Genomic DNA, 16,621 nt, shown 5'->3' with positions numbered 1-16,621 from the left:
GTGATAGCACAGCAGGGAAGGTTTGCTTTGCATGTGGTGGCCCGAGTTCAATTCCCAGCATCCCATGTGGTTCCCTGAGCCTGCCAACAGTTTTTTTCTGAATACAGAGCCAGGAGTGGCCCCAAAACAAAAATAATCCCACATTGAAACTGGAAGCACAGCCGTGCTACGTGTCTTGGACCATAACACAGTTTCTATAGGGGGTTGGGTGAGGGGTGTTACTTTAGCCTCCAGCACAGAGCTCAGGCAACATTGGCAGGGATTCTGAGAACCCATGAAAAAAGAGGGTCAGAGCTGGGAAACAGGCTCTGCTGCAGAATTGTGGGCTGGGGCCACCCCAAGAACCAGAACTTGCATTTCCTTTTTGGTTCCCTTTGGGGAGGGGTTGCAGCTCAGCTCAGGGCCAAAGCTAAAAAAGAGCAGAGACCACTGGCCCCGCAGGGCATGGCTCCCTGCCTTCAGTGACTACAGCATCCCTACCCAAAGCTCAGAGCCCAGGCCAGGCCCAGAGCCTCCATCTGGGAGCCTGACCACCAGTTTTGGCATTGCAGGACTACTGCCCGGAACCAGTGCAAAAACTCGAGATTTTATCCGTTTCCACCTTGCTAGAGATTCTTGCAGCAAGGGTCCGGGAAGGCAGAGGGAGTGGATGGGGAGAGGTGAGGGCAATGTGGGGAGCATGGAGGAGGGGCCAGGGCTGAAGGTCCAGTGCTGTGGGGCGAAGTGGAAGCAGAAGGTCCCTGGGAAACTGAGCAAAGTCTGCAGAGATGTCCCAGCCATCCTCAGGAAGGGTTGGGTTGTGAGTGGAAGCTGGTACGAGTTGCTCTGCTAAGCTTTACACTGCCCCAGCTATTCTGGCTCTACTCCACAACCTCTAAACATGTTTCAGGATGAGGGGGGACTGGTCCGGCTGCTGGCGTACCCAGACTGGCTGGGAGAACCCAGTTCCTCGGATTCAGGGTTGAGACTGGCCGGAACATGGCTTCTTCTGCTCTGCCTCCTGCAGAAAAGCTTCTCGGGCATCACTGAGCCTGGCACGTCCACCCAGCCCCAATGGATGCATGGTGGACTCAGCCCTGTGTCCTTTGCAGTGGGGCAGGACACCACAAAACGTCACTCAGAAACCCAAGAAAGCGCCGAGCTGACCAGGCATCTACAGCTTTATTGATCTAAGATCAGGGCCCAGCTCACACTCAACACCCCCACATCTGCCCTCACAGGCTGCTGGGCTGGCTACATGCTCCCTCACATGTTGCATGGTTCCCACACATGCACTTATAACCCCCACATACACACACGTGCTTGATCCAGCCACATGTTCATAACCCTTATGTGTCTGCATGATAACACACGAGTGCAGGGTCCCACCACATGTTCATAGCCCCACACGTGTGCATGTTCCATGCATATCATCACAGGCAACTATGCTCTCAAATATTGTACAAAGTCCCATATGTATGTAGCATTCCACATACATGTGTAGGATCCTACCACATGTGCATGTCCCATGCATGTGTCACAATCCTCACACATATGCTCCACACACATGCATCCTTCACAATCCACTTCCACAGGTGTGGGCACATTCTTATTTGTGTGCGTTCTCACATGTGCCCGTATCCACACCACAGTCACCCACCCAGAACAAACATCTGGGGCTCAGGGGAAGCTGTGCTGGGGGCGGGACAAGGGACTGAGCATGGGGTGCCCCTGCCTGGCCTGCACAGCGCTCACAGCCTGGCATTACGGCCATTGTCCCGCCCCTCATTGCCCTTAGCTGGTGACAAGCCAGTGGGCAGATAGGCCCCAGGATGAGGGGCTCATACAGCACTGGTGCCCCCACTTTCTGCCTTGAGAGACTGAGAGTCCATTGTCTACCTAAACCACGGACCAGAAGTCAGTTGTCTACACCGTGTGCCAGAGACTGGAGTCAGTCATCTACACCGAGGGCCAGGGACTGGGAGTCAGTCGTCTACACCACAGGCCTCTCCCCCACAGCAGGGCCTGCCCAGGTCACTGGGGCACCTCTCGTAGTTCCTGCAGAGTGGCCTGTAGGAGGCGCTGCAGCTTCTGGAGCTGGGTGGGCCCTGAGGCCTGGGTCCCCTGGGGGGCCGCACACTCCAGCACTGCCTGGTGCACCTGCTTCTGCAGCCGAGAGGACACAGCAGCTCCACGAAGCACCCAGGGGAACCAGCGCCGAAAGATCTTGTCACAGATGACCTGGGGACAGAGGACTTGTGTTATGGAACAGCTGGCATCTGCCAACCCCGGCGCATCCCAGGACTATCCCCGTATCTCCTACCTGGACCCCAGGCCTCAGGGATAAGGGAGACAAACCTCCTGGCTGAAGGAAAAGTTCTGGAAAACTGCAGGATGGCATTTCTGAGAACAGAGGACCCCTCCAAGCTGGCTCTGCCAACTCGTGCCTGGGCCTCATGTTCCAGCAGGTGGCAGAGGGAGCCAGCTGGTAGGGCTGTGTCAAGGATAAGTCAAGGGCATGTCATGGTCACTGATGGCCAAGAGACGGGGACAGGCAGGCCCACGGGGACCAGGACCGGCCCACCAGCTCACAGCACTGCTCTGGAGCTGCATAGATTCACGCTGATCTGCAGTTGGCTCCTGGCTCCCTATTCCCCCTCATTCTTCAAGGGACTTGATCCAACAGCAAGAAAGTTCATCGGGGCTACACAGTGAAATGTCTCGAGGATGGTGGGGCTGTTTCCAACAGTGTCAGCAGCCACCAGGGAGTAGAGACAAGGGCCTCCCTAGCATTGCCCACCAACCACTTTCTAGTAACTTCACAAGAGGTGTGAACAAACATTTGTGTCCTGGAAGCTGCCTGTCATAGTCAGGAAAGAAGCTGCCAGTTTTTCTGGCTACTGACACTGGGTCTTTTTTTGTTTTTTGTTTTTTGTTTGTTTTTGTTTTTGGGTCAAACCCGGCAGCGCTCAGGGGTTACTCCTGGCTCTCTATGCTCAGAAATCACTCCTGGCAGGCTCGAGAGACCATATGGGATGCCGGGATTCGAACCACCAACCTTCTGCATGCAAGGCAAATGCCCTACCTCTATGCTATCTCTCTGGCCCTGACACTGGGTCTTTGACTTGACTTGACTTGCTCCTGGCCCATCTTGCTGGCATTTCCTGTGTGTCCCTGTCTGAGTGACCAGTGCCTGTCTCTCCAGTATCTCCCTCTGTCTCTGGGTCCTCCACCCTCCAAGGATAGCTCCTTGTGTCCGTGATTGGGCAGTCTCTCTGGCTGGAACCCAGGAGCAGGGAGGTGTGAAGAGATGAGGCGGGCATAGGGCTGGAATGGGGGACTGTCCCTTCGCAGAGCAGAGCTGAGGGTCTCACCTGGGCAGGGGGCACTGGTTAAAGTTTCTGCAGGGGCTTGGAGCTGGGTTTCGGCCAGGGCAGGGAAGGACATTCTGACCATAGAGAACAGCCAACTGGGTGCTAGGACCTGCCCACCTATGCCCCAACTCCACCAGAGGCTGACCAGTGGGGACAAGACCAGGGACACACTGAGCCCAAAGCATGGGGGAGACTGGCAGACCCACAGGAATGCTAAACAAGTGATGGAGGCCTTTGCCTACTTGTCCAGAGATCAAGATCAGAGCAATAGCACAGCGGGGAGGGCATTTGCCTTGCATGTGGCCAACCCAGGTTCAATCTCCGGCATCCCATATGGTCCCTGAGCCTGTGAGGAGTAATTTCTGAGCACAGAGTGAGAAGTAACCCCTGAGTGCCACTATGTGTTTCCTGCTCCCCCCAAAAAGATCAAGTGATCCCTTGCACCTCTGAGCCTCCCTCCTTGGCAAAGTGTGTGGGTGTGATTGTACAGGGACATCCCAGCTGGTACCAGGACATCCTAGGGTCAGAGGGATACCCCAGGGGACACGTGCCCAGTACCCAGAAGCACGCTGCGGAAGCCCCATCTCACCTGCAGGTTGCTATTGGCTCTCTGTGCCCCACACCTGTTGACGCGCAGATCACACTTGGAGAAGCAGTCGAAGAAGTCACAGTCCTCATCGGCTGTGCAGTTCTGCTCCAGAATCTCCCTCATCTTGGGCTCAAAGAAGGCCATGTCCACGTCGATAGCCACGACCTGCAATGCCATGGGCCCAGAGCTGCTTAGAGGACCCTGTGCTGGCCTCAGCCACTGATAGTCCACCTGCCTGCTTCAGAGTAGCCCTGATCAGAGAGTGAGGAGTTTGGGCAGCACCAACATCCAAAGAGCCCCAGAACCCTTGGGGTTTCTATATCCAGGCTCTACAGTGTCCAGAAAGGGGGATTCAGACCCTCCCAGACTCCTGCACTTGGGCATCTGCCTTCAAGGTCAAGGTCATGGCATCTGTGTCATATAGGAAGCACCTTCAGGGACTGGAGCTAGGAGAGGCCACCTAGATGTTCAGCCCCAGGTTTGAGGGCATCAAGTACCAATATGATGGAGACCCTGGGTGAGATCAAGTGTTATAGCGGGGTCAGGGCAGAGCCATATGCAAAGGAAGAAAATGCCATTCCTGTCAGCACCCCGGGGTTCCCGCCCCAACAGGCTCCAGATTCAGCCAGAAGCAGAATCTCCTCATCCCTGCAGTCCCAGCTCCACCTGACGTAGCAGCAGTGGCAGCATATGTGCTGGGACTTGAGCACCTGGCCCACGCCCAAACCAGCGGCTCCTGGTGGCTTCCAGGCAAAGATGCAGCTCCCAGGACAAACCGTGACAGGTGCAGCCTGGCTGGTTCCATGGCAGTGTGGGGCCTCCTCTTGGAAGCAGCTCAGAGAGAAGCCTCTGGGTACTCAGGACCCCCCCAGTGCAAGGCAGGTGGGGAGACAACCCCCCACGGTGACGCCTGAGTTCTTTCAGCCAGCTGAGGAAGGCAGGTTTCTGCAGGAATCTTCAGTAGATAAATCAGAAGAGGGAAATGAAGGACTTAAAACAGGGGCTAGGGTTGGGGCCAGAGCAATAGCACAGCAGGGTGGGCTCTGGCTTTGCATGTGCCTGACCCGAGTTTGATCCCCGGCATTCTATAGGGTCCTCTGAACTTGCCAGGAGTGTTTCCTTTTATTTATTTTTTATTTTATTGCCACACCCAGTGTAGCTCAGGGGTTGCTCCTGGCTCTGCACTCAGAAATTGCTCCTGGCATGCTCAGGGGACCATATGATACCAGGGATCAAACCTGGGTCTGTCCCAAGTTGGCAGTGTGCAAGGTATAGTGCCCTACCACTGTGCAATCTCTCCAGCCCTACGAGTGATTCCTGAACAGAGTCATCAGTGGCTCACAAGAGAAAAAAATTATTGGGGACTGCACAGAGGGCACGTGCTTGCTTTGCATATGGCTGACCCATGTGTATGATCCCTGGAACACTGCCAAGAATGATCTCTGAGCACTGCCAGGAGTGCTCCCTGAGCACTATTGGGTGTGGCTCCTTCCAAAAGAGAAATGAAAATTAAAAAGAGATGTAACCAGAGACCCTTTTCTGGTGTTGGCCCATGGCACCTGGACTAAAAGGAGTTTACAGTTCTGTCCAGACGCTTCCTCACTGATCAGTCTTGTTCTCAGGCTAGCAAACCTTCCAGCACATTCCACAGATCAATAAATGATATCAGACAATCCAGGTGTTACTTTTCTTGAACAGTATAGATTTCGGATGGGAGATAGTGACAAAGAAAAATGTCTCAAATAGTGACATGAACGCTGGCTGGAGCATAAGGTCGAACAGTTCTTTGGCTAGTCAGCAATTTCCATCTAACGATTTTTTTTTAAGGATTTCTTCTCCTTGCTTGTATTTAAAAAAAAAAAGCATGTGTTGATATGTTTTTTAATGCCATCAATACATTCTTCCATGCTTTTTGAAAACAGGGAAATATTCCTTATTTAAGAAAGTTGCCTCATTACTGATTCTGGCAGCAAAGGAGTACTTGGGCTATATGTCTATTTTTCTTCTCATTATTGAGCCAAAAGAAACAGCGGATTTCATGATTCTCCCAGGCTAAGGCACTTGAGAGTATCTGGTAATGCTGTGGTCTTCAGAGAACAATGTTGGGGTGACAATGATGGGGGGAAATGCATATTCCTGCCTGTTCAGGGCACAGTGGGCTCAGCAGGGACCATCCCTGTCCCCTCCCAGCTAGATTGGGCGATCCCCTTGGATCTCATCCCTCCAGTCTCATGTCCAGGAGACCCTCTGGATACTCCATAAAAGCATGAGCACAGGGACAGGCACACACTGTGTCCTCCAGTCCCCCACTAGCCTTGGACCATCCTCCCTTCCCTTGCGGGACCCCTCAGCTCCTACGAGGGGGGTGTCTTCTGTGCTCCCGCCCAAGACACAGCCCAGAAGTCCTTCGAAGGGACCAGCATGGGTGGCGCCCGCCCACTCCAGGACGGATTGCTGGCAAGGTCCACCCAGAGGCACCTTGTGATCTGGCTAGAGGCAGAAGGAAAAAGTTCACCCCGGGATGCAGGATGCTTGGAGGCTGCTGCTGAGAGCAAGCACGGCACCCACCTTCCCACCCGCTTGCTCCTTCTACCCTTTCCTGAACCTTTCTGCCCCTTCCTGTCCCTTCCTATCCTCTTCCTGCCCCTTTCTGTCCCTTCTTATTCCTTCCCATCCCTTCCCGCCCCTTTCTGCTCCTTCCTGCTCTCTTCCAACCTGCTCCTGTCCTTTCCCATCCCTTCCTGTCTCTTCCCTTCCAGTCCTCTTCCTGTCCCTTCCCGTCCTCTTTCTGCCCCTTCCTGTCCCTTCCTGCCCCTTCAAGTCCCTTCCTGTCTCTACCCTTCCCTTCCTGCCCCTTCCTGTCTCTTCCCTTCCATGTGTCCTCTTCCTGTCCCTTCCCTCCCCCCTCCTGACCCTTCCCCACCACTGACCGTCCAGTCACTCCTGACGGCAAAGTTCTCAGGCTTCACATCACAGAGGTGCAGGCGGTGGGAGAAGTCACGGTCGAAGTGGCTCACCATGTGCAGGAAGCTGAGGGCCATGTCACCCACGGCGCGGGCCTGGGCCCGGCGGCCCCCCAGGGCCTGGGCCAGGGGGAAGAGCGCCCGGTGCTGGGAGCCACCAGCAGCCAGGTACTCGACGGCGTAGAAGTGGCCGCAGGAGCCAAGCAGCGGCAGCGCGTGCTGGCTGAGGCCCTGCAGCAGGCTGAGCAGCAAGAATTCCTCCTGCCGGAGCAGCGCCCACAAGCTGGCCAGCTGGCCCGGGCCCTGCCCGCTGTGCCCCAAAGCCCACAGAGGACCCAGGCCGCCCGGTGCCAGTTCCAGGCCCAGCACTCGTCGCACCTCACCGGCCAGCAGCGGCAGGAGGTCGGCGTCTGGGGGAGCGGGGCTGGGGAAGGCCCCATCCTTGGCCTTGAGCACCACCGGCCGGCCTCGCCACTCGGCCTGCAGCACCTTCTTGCCACGCTCGTAGTACAGGCAGCTGCGGTAGCGCAGCTGGCCGGCCACGCATAAGTCCTCGCACAGGTCCCCGGTCAGCGCCCCACCTCGGTATTCCTGGCACTGCAAGAAAGGGACTGTGTCAGCCCATCAGCTACAAACCTACCACCAGGGCTGACCTGGAGCAGCCTGGCCCTCCACGGAGGGCCCAGGGCTCAGAGATGGACCTCAGGGGCAGCAACCATCCGCTGGGTGGATGTGAAAAAGGACCTGACACCACCGCTCAGGAAATGCGCCGGGGTCGACTCACAGCTCTAAACTGACACCCGCCTCACTCACCCCAGGGGTGACAGGAATTGTCATCACAGTGACTGCTGTAAAGGATGGGATCTGCGGTGACCATGGGAAAACCGCACAGTGAGCTTTGTGGTGACCTAGTAAAGAACTGCAGTGACCACATAAGTAACCCATGACCGTGGAATGACACCTGTCATCACCCAGAAATAACTCCAGAATTACCCCTGTGGTGACAACATGAATGACCTCAAAATGACCCTTGCAATGACCCGTGTGGTGACCCCAGAATGAGCCCTGCAGTAAACCAGAAATGATCATGCAATGACCTCAAAGTGACCCCTCAGTGATTGTGGAATGACCCCTGCAGAGACCACATGTATGACGCCAAAATGACCCCAGAATACCCCCGTGGTGACCATGGAATTACCCAGGATTGATCCCTTCGGGGACCCAGGAATGACCTCTAGATTGACCTCTGCAGTAACCCCAAACTCTTATTCTTTATTTGATATAACACCCCACCCCTTCCATCCCAGGTGTGGGCGGGTATGACCATCCAAGTGATAGTAACAGGGCATTGGGGAAGGGGTAACCTCACACACATGAATGACTCCAAAATGATCCAGTGACCTCAGTATGACCATGATGATCATGAAATGACCACAAAGCGACCCCTGCGGTGAACCAGGAATGACCCCAGTGACCCTTGTGTGGATTGCAAAAATGACCCAGAGTGACCCCTGCAGTCTCCACTAACTCCCATGGTGATGGCCACAAAGCAGAAAACTCTGTGATTTTCACAGGACCAAGCACTGCAGGGTTAGTGGCCCCTACAGGACTGCCACCAATTACGGCTATTATAGTGACCACTGGGAGTCACAAAAGTGGCCACGACGACCACAGTGACCACTGGAGTGTCCACTGTGGAGACTATAATGACCATACAGTGACTATTGGGGTGTCCACTACAGCGACCATGCTGGGGTGTCCGCTGATGACCACACACAGCACCCATTGAATGCCCACAGCAGAGCCCACTTTGCCATGGCCATAGTAAATCCTCCCAGATGGTCACAGCACTGACTCAAGGACTACAGCAGAGATCACCATGTTAGAGCAGCCCCTGAGCTCTGAAAGGCTGCAGCTCATGGCTAGTGTCCATGAGCCACTGAGCACAGCGTCCACAGGACTGAGGACAAGCCTTGTCCGGGAGCTTCGGAAAATGGTACCAAGAGTGGGGGTGTTCAGTCCCAGGAACTGGGGGCTATGTCATTCCCCAGGGACCTGTGTGGGTTGTGGCCACTCCGGTGATGTGTCCCCAGAGCAGGTGGAGTGTGGGCATAGTCTGGCCCTGGTGATGGCGGCCACTTTGGCTCTCTTCTTCATGCTTGACCCAAGCAGGACTGAATCACCTTTCCCCGTCTTCCTTCCAAGGGTCCTCCCTTGGGTGAGCACTCTGCCCCACCACACTCAGACTTGGAGCCCTTCCTCACGGCCGCCTCTCAACCTCTGGGTCTCAAAGAAGGGGCACAGGGATGTAGGGTGGACCAAGTCAGGCCTCAGGCAGCCCAGAACAGTGGCCAGCACACCTGCCTGGTAAACCCCGAGTTGATAAGCAGCAGTAACTCAGCGTTAGGAAAGGCACCTGCCCACTCTGCCAGTCAGAGAAAACCCCCAAAAGTGCAGTTCTGAAATGCACAAAAATGTAATGTACTATTAAAAAAAAATAAAACAAAATACACAAACCAATTGCAACAACAATAAAAGCACAAAATTGGAGCCGGAGCAGTGGCGCAAGAGGTAGGATATCTGCCTTGGAGGGACCTAACCTAGGAGGGACCGCAGGTTGATCCCCTGGTGTCCCATATGGTCCCCCAAGCTAGGAGCGATTTCTGAGCACATAGCCAGGAGTAACCCGTGAGTATCACCAGGTGTGGCCCAAAAAAAACCATAAATAAATAAATAAATAAAAGGCACAAAATTTTCCTGACTCCTCACTGCTGAGACTAAACACTGGATTTGCATCCACTTGGCTGAAGATGATTAATTTGCTGAATCAAGGGGGTGTGGGGACTGCCCACCTACAAAATATCCTCACCATGATGGGGTCAGCACACTCCTAGCTGCCAAGTGTGAGATGAAGAATCCTGCCCGGTTTGCTCTTGGCCAGGCTCATTGTTCAAAGTGCTTATTTCAAAGAAAGGTTTCCAGCCTCCAGCCTCCAGCGCCAGCCTGCAGAGCTGGGCCATTGCGGGGAGCCATGGGCCAGCTGCCAGAAAGCCTCCCCCCAGTGCAGCTCCCCTCCCCTCACCCCTGCCTTCCTCTGCAGTTCTGCCCACCTCTGCTCCCTCAATCACTGGGGACATCTACGGGGGCAAAGGTGTCCCGGTTTGCCAATGCAGAGCTACAAGTTTCGAGTTTTCGCAGCTCAGGGACCCCTTCTTGACTATGACTGCTGCTAGGTTTCAGGTTTGCAGAGTGGGGGGCCAACCCATCAAAGCTGCTGCCCGAAATGTATGGCAGGGCTGGTCTTGGCATCCGTGGCCCCCACCTGATCAAAATGTTTCACTCACCCCCAGCGTTAAGTCAAACTCCCCAAGAAGGAGGTGCCTATCCTGTCCCAAGCCCCAAGCCTGTGCCACAGGAAATAGAGAACTTGCAGCCTCCGTGCAACTGGCCTGAGATCTGGACGCATTCGGACCCTGCAGAGCTGAAAGGCAAATTGCGAGCAGGGCTGCCAGGCGTTGGAACCAGGGCACAGTTGTTGCGTTTGGCATGAGCCTATTGATTTGGAGGGGGATATCCCTCTTGACTATTTTTCTGCAGATCAGCACATTGAGAGGGGAAGTGTCTCTCCCACTCTGGCAGCCTGAGAGGATGCGGCGTTATCTGTGTGCATAGGAAAACAGGGCTTTGTGCTAAGGTGCCCAGTGCCCCCAGAAAGGCTACCATCCAACACAGGTGGGTGGGATGACTGCATCTTCCAAAGATGCGTCCCTCCTGAACAGAGGGATTGGACCAAGACATCAGATACAAGAAAGATTGGGAAGCATCCCACAGGAAGCTGCTCTTCTTTGTCTTTCGGGATGGTCCTGGTTTCCACCACTTTGGCCCTTTGTAGAACATAAACCCTCACTACAGGCAAAGACAGTAGGTTACTGGCATCTGGGAACTTTGCAGAATCTTCCAGCAAGTGTCCAGGAAATATAAAAAAAAAAAAGCCAATTAATAGCCATATTGTCTTTTTTCAGAGCATGTCCTACTGAGGTAGCTGTGGGCTTTGTTGTTTTGGAGCCACACTGATGGCGCTCAGGGTTACTCCTACCTCTGTGCTCAGAAATTACTCCTGGAAGGCTTGGGAGACCGTATGGGTGCCAGGGATCGAACCTCAGTCAGCAATGTGCAAGGCAGATGTCATCCCCACTGTGCTATTGCTCCACTCCAAATGTGAGTTTTTTGCTTTGGGTTGGGGTTTTGTTGTTTTGTTTTTTTTTTTTCTTTTGGGTCACACCAGGCAGTGTTCGGGATTTACTCCTGGCTCTGTGCTTAGAAATCACTCCTGGCAGGCTCAGGATACCATATGGGATGCTAAGAATCAAACCAGGGTCCGTCATGGGTTGGCCATATGCAAGTTAAACAACCTACCACTGTGCTCTCTCTCCACACCCGTTTTTGTTTTTCTTAATTCAGTGTATTGGCTTCCTGTTTTATTGGGGATTTGTTTGTTTGTTTTTGGCTTTTAGGTCACACCCAGTACTGAAGGGTTACTCCTACTATCTCTGCACTCAGGAATTACTCCTGGTACTGCTCAGGGGACTATTTGAGAAGCTGGAGATGGAACCTGAGCCAGTTGTGTGCAAGGTAAGGTCTTTAACCGCTGTGTTATGGTCCGGCCTCTGGCTTCTGTTTTAAGAACAGATGTTCACTGCCCAGAAGGCCCCATGAGAGCCCGAAAGAAGGCAGGACCACGTCCACCCGCTCCTCAAGGCAGACAAACTCACAAGTATCAGCTTCAACACAACCAAAGAAACTCTGATGGAGGAGGCATCTCTGTGCAGCCAACTAGTGTTTTTAAACTCAACCCACGGGTGGCCCTGAACTCTCCTCATGCACTGCACATTCCTGCAACCCCAGTCCCAACAGAACGAGTTGTGGGGGCGGGCTTCAACCTTCCCCCTGGCCCCAGGATACTCCACTAAAGCAAAACTTCCAGTCTGGTCTCAGAGATAAAGGATGAACAGGCAGGTGGGGAGAAGGGCTGGGTTTTCTGTGGAGTTTGCTGCTGCTAAGTTCCTGGACACACTTGGGCACAGTGGGCTCCGGGGACCCCCAATGAGAGCAGTGCCCCTCTGCCCCATCTCTTGTCTCTCCTTCCCTCTCTCCCTCCCTCCCAGGCCTGATGCTGGCAGGAGTCCTCTGCTGAGAGAAAGGCTGGGCTTCCAGCTCAGGAGCGCAGCTAGGAGGGAAAGCTAATGAGCTTGGAGGCCAGTGAGCAAACCAGCCGCCTTTTATTCAGGAGGAGAAAAGCCGGCAGGGCAAAGAGAAGGTGGGGGTGGCGGGGCAGGGAGACAGAGGCACCATTCAGCTCAGTCCTGGGAATGTCATGCTAGGCTCTGGGGGCACCCGGGGTTCTCAGCCCATCCCAGGGACCTGAGCATCCTTGGAAAAAACTCAGGGACTGCCATCATGCCCAGGACAAAGGGTGTGGAGGGACCAAGAGAGAATGAGCAAGAGTGGTCTTCATCTGTTCCCCAGCACAAGATACGATGTCCCCTCAGAATCACACATGCACACACATACATAAACACATACATACGTGTGTGTTCGCAAACACACAGTGTTTGTAGCCCTTTCAGTATCAGGGGAGGTCAGCAGGTAGAACTGTCCATTGGGTCCTCTTCCTGCCCGTCTTCTCCCATCAGGGCGCTCAGAGACCAGGGGGCCACAAACCAGAACCTGCTTGCGTGTGCCCCAGAATGCGGCGAACGTCACCCTAGAGCCGCAGCAGGCTACTTAATTTTTAAGAAAGACCCTTCATGGGTTCAGAGCAATAGCACAGCGGGGAGGACGTTTGCCTTGCACACAGCCAACCTGGGTTCAATCTCTTGCATCCCATAGGGTGCCCTGAGCCTGCCAGGAGGGATTCCTGAGTGCAGAACAGGAGTAACCTATGGTGTGTCCCAAACCCACCCCACCCCAAAATCAAAAGAGAGACCCTTGGAACCTAGCCCAGCCCAGGTGAACCAAAGACAGCTCCTCTGCTCTGAGCTGAGAGATGATTGCGCATCCGTACACAGTCCTTCTGTACATGGGTCTCAGTACACGGGACCATAATGGGTCGGTACTCGGGTTTCTGTCCTGACTACTGGTCATTTCCACTCCCCTGAGTTGGTTCAGGGAAGAAGAACCTTTGTAAGTAAGAGGACATTTTCCGGGGCTCTCAGCAGCTCTGCAGACATCGATGTGAATGAAGGACTGTCTTCACAGGTGGCCATCAACTAGATCAAACCAAGTAGGGAACAGGCAAACAGTGGGAGCTCCCGCCCAGATAGTGCCACTGCTTCAACAGGGACCAGGAGTTGGTCTGACCAGTCACTTCACCCCGCCCCGCTCAGTTCGAATTAAACTTAAACCCCTTTATTGCCACATTTCACAACAGATCCATCCAGTCAGGGCTTTCCATTGCGAAGGTTTCTTAGAATCCGCTGGGAGTCTCTGTTGGCTGGTTTGGAAGCTCTGCCCATCAACTCCCCGCTACTGTGGCACCCAGAAGTTGCTTCCAGCTTTGGGAGCAGCGAAGGGCAAGGGAAGCCCAGGACCTTTCTTTCTCTCCAGGCACATCCAGGACCGTTATGACCCTGCGCTCGCCTCCCCACGCCCCCCTGATTGCAGCCAACTTGGCTGGACTCTCCTGATCTAAAACCGAACCCCTAGTTGTTCAGGACTCTGGGGAGGGGGGGTCGCTCTCCCAGGAGGCCTGGGACCCCCAGGGGAAGAATGGGGTCCCCCATCCCTGCCCAGGCGACCTGGGCACGAAAGGGAAAGGGAGTGCGCAAACTTTCCGGGGTGGGGAGACTCTTGGGACTGAGAAAGAATTTGGATGAAAGGGATGCCCTCCTCACGCACACGGAATCCCCGGCTCCTTGGGGTCCCCCGTCCCCCCACACCAGCCTCCCAGACCTACCAGAGCGGCCAGGATGCGGCGGCTCCTCTCGTCCGTGCAGCGCTCCGAAGGGGCTCCCGGGGGTGCGCGGAGCAACAGCAGCACCAGCGCCCAGCCCGCCGCCGCCCCCAAGGCGCACAGCAGCAGTGCGCGGTGCCCGCAGCGCCCACACCGCGCCCGGCAAGCCCGCGCCATGGCCCGCGCGCGCCTCCCCGCGCCTCCCCGCGCCCCGCTCGCTCCCTCTGCGCTCCGCCGGCGGCTCCGATCGCCCGCCCCAGGGGGAGAGGGGGCGCAGAGCGGCTGCGCGCAGGAGAGGCCCCGCGGGTTCGGGGTGCGCCCAGCAGTGTCCAACCAAGCCCTGGAGAGAATTGGGGGTGTCTGCACATCCTGCACCCGGCGCCTCTCTCACACCCAAACCCTCTTTCCCATTTTTTGTTCTTTCGTCTTTTCCCAGCTAACCACCCTTTTGGACCGAACCTCCCCTGGACACCTACCTAGCCCTGCTTTCCAACTCCACCTTAGTTGGGTTTGGAGCTCCGCTTTCTTCCTGGGGTGGCCACAGCACAGTATCCCCTCACTCTCACTGACATCCTCAAATCTCACTCTGCTCCACCTCTGACCTCTCCCCAACGTGTCACCTCCTCACCTCCAAAGGAAGGTCCCAGGACTCTCAGGGATTCTCACCCCACCCCAGGTGCCTGTGGGCGACCGAGTACCCACATGTTTAAAGGAACTTAGCAAAGGCTGATACAGGTGCCTAAGGTTACAATCGGATTTCAGGGCTGTTTTTGGAGGGTTTGGGGGAAGGTTATTTTGTTTTTGTTGTTGTTGTTTTGTTTTGTTTGTTTTTGGTTTGCTGGGTCCCACTTGGCTGTGCTCAGGGACCTCCTGGGGTGTGGGATTTGAACCTGGGTTATTTGAATGCACAGCAGGGGCCTTCCGGGCTGTTGTGCTATGCTGTATGACCACTCCCCCTAATGTCACAGTCTGGGCTGGCTGGACGACATCGTGGCTGCCCAGCGAAAAGGTTTCTAAAACCCGAATTTAGTGTTTGCAAGCAGGGAGGAAGAGTATCAAGTACCAAGAGTACCAAGGTGGGATTCGCAGCCCTGACATCCCTGCTCCCTAAAAGCCTCCCAGGAAAGGAGCAAAGAAGTTTCTTCTCCAAACAGCCTGTTGGTTTGGGAGCCCCAGATCCCCTCCTGCCCACATCCTTTTCCGACCCCAATACTGAAGGGATAACAGGAACCCAGGGCCCTCAGAGAAGTGGGCAGCAGCCTGCAGTCTCCCTTGGAAACCTGCTTTGACCAGGTGTCCCCACAGCTCCTGGGTCAGATGCAAGGCCTGGAGCTAGAAAAGGAGCTCAGGGAGCAGGCCCTGGCAGAAAGAGAAGTACCAACTTAAGAGTAAAGAATCCTGGACCAGGAACAGTGCCCCCAACCTGTATCCACCTCATGCCCACAGCCCATGGTGCTGTAACCCTCTCACCTTTGAGCCCACTACTTTCTCTTTGTGTTTGTTTGTTTTAGTTTGGTTTTTGGCCCACATCCAGCAGGGTTACTGCTGGCCCACTACTTTCACTCAACCTCGCTGGGAAGTTTCACCAAGGAGGTGCCACAGAAGAAACAGGAAGAAGAGAAGAAGCATGCATTTTCCCAGACCTAGGAAAGAGGCCGAAGAGGCCTGACAGGGCCAGGCATTTGTCTTTGAAGGAAGCTGGGTTCCAGCCCCAACACTGCAAGGCCCATCAGCTCCTCTGGACGTGGCCCCAGCTATCCACAGCAGTACAAGCCTGAGCATTGCCACACCCTGGACTCGCACCTTCAACGAGTCTGGTTGGCTGAGAATTATCAGGAGACACCTGGGTACCTCTGGCAGGTCACCCCCCCCCAAAAATAAAGCCTAAAGGGAAAACTTGGGAATGGGGGAATGCAGAACCTGAAACCCACCAATTATCAGGAGAATTGCAAAGTATGTTTAATTGTTTTCATTCATGACTTTGGACTTTTCCTAAAGAACCATCCTGGAAGGAGGAAATATAGCCCAGTACCACATGGGGGGAGGACTAGGGTGAGACCCTGGAGACAGATAGCCACAGCTATTTGAGTGATTGAAGGAAGGAAAGAATGAGTTAGTGAATGAGTGAAGAAATGAATGAATGAGTGAATGTATGAAGGAATTAATGAGTGAATGAATGAATAAATGAATGAATTTAATGTATGAGAAAAATGAGTGAACAAATGAATGAGTGAATGAATGAGGAACAGATGAGTGATTGAATAAGTACATGAATGAATGAGTGAGTGAATGAATGAATGAATGAGTAAATAAATGAAGGAGGGAGGGAGGGAGGGAGGGAGGGAGGGAGGGAGGGAGGAAGAGAGGGAGGGAGGGAGGGAGGGAGGGAAGGAGATGCCAGACCCACAGACAGAGCTGCTCGCACAGGTTCCAGACAGCAGGGAAAGCCAGTTTGTGTCCTCCCTCCTGCAGCATTGGGCTAAGCTGGAGCCTGGCAGGGGCCTGCATGTCAGGACTAAGGGTTTGGGCTGAGCTAGGGGCTTAGTCTCTTGCCTGGTCCAAGCCAGGTGGATTTGAATAGGTGCTGGGGGCTCCCCAAGTTGTTCGGAGCCAGGAACACTGTCCCCGCTCCTGGCCCCACAATGACGCTGAAGCCCAGCCACGGTCCTCAGGTTGTCCCATTGTGTGTGCCCAGGCACATGTCCTGTAAGCGGGGGTAGGGGGTTTAGGCAAAGTATTGGGGGGCTGCTGCACCCTAGGTCTC

General features: G+C 54.7%; 2 protein-coding genes across 2 annotated transcripts in view; one reads left to right on the top strand and one right to left on the bottom strand.

The window, feature by feature from the left end:
- C10H18orf63 (chromosome 10 C18orf63 homolog) overlaps positions 1-1,168 on the top strand; it is a 59,669-nt gene extending 58,501 nt beyond the window's left edge. The window contains exons 13-14 of the mRNA XM_049781663.1: positions 552-799; positions 890-1,168. Of these exons, the coding sequence (XP_049637620.1) occupies positions 552-799; positions 890-1,168 (527 nt within the window). The remainder of the gene's footprint in view (positions 1-551; positions 800-889) is intronic.
- Positions 1,169-1,717: 549 nt separating this feature from the next.
- DIPK1C (divergent protein kinase domain 1C) lies at positions 1,718-14,034 on the bottom strand. Its single transcript, XM_049781662.1, has 5 exons — positions 13,861-14,034; positions 6,873-7,502; positions 3,943-4,107; positions 1,912-2,220; positions 1,718-1,874 (listed from the first exon to the last, which is right to left on the bottom strand). The coding sequence occupies exons 1-4, from the start codon at positions 14,032-14,034 to the stop codon at positions 2,014-2,016; spliced, it is 1,176 nt and encodes a 391-aa protein (XP_049637619.1). The 3' UTR covers positions 1,718-1,874; positions 1,912-2,013.
- Between the last annotated feature and the right edge of the window lie 2,587 nt (positions 14,035-16,621).

This window comes from Suncus etruscus, chromosome 10 (genome assembly GCF_024139225.1).
Source record: "Suncus etruscus isolate mSunEtr1 chromosome 10, mSunEtr1.pri.cur, whole genome shotgun sequence".
NCBI classification, from domain to species: domain Eukaryota; kingdom Metazoa; phylum Chordata; class Mammalia; order Eulipotyphla; family Soricidae; genus Suncus; species Suncus etruscus.
Note: the sequence above shows the minus strand (reverse complement) of the source record. Positions and strands in the feature narration are given on the sequence as shown.

Bases quoted from the DNA above. Each gene is read 5' to 3' on its own strand.
- DIPK1C (XM_049781662.1), bottom strand. From the start codon at position 14,034: ATGGCGCGGGCTTGCCGGGCGCGGTGTGGGCGCTGCGGGCACCGCGCA. The intron at 7,503-13,860 runs GTAGGTCTGGGA...CCTTTCTTGCAG, and splicing joins GCCGCATCCTGGCCGCTCTG to TGCCAGGAATACCGAGGTGG. The intron at 4,108-6,872 runs GTCAGTGGTGGG...ATGGCATTGCAG, and splicing joins CCGTCAGGAGTGACTGGACG to GTCGTGGCTATCGACGTGGA.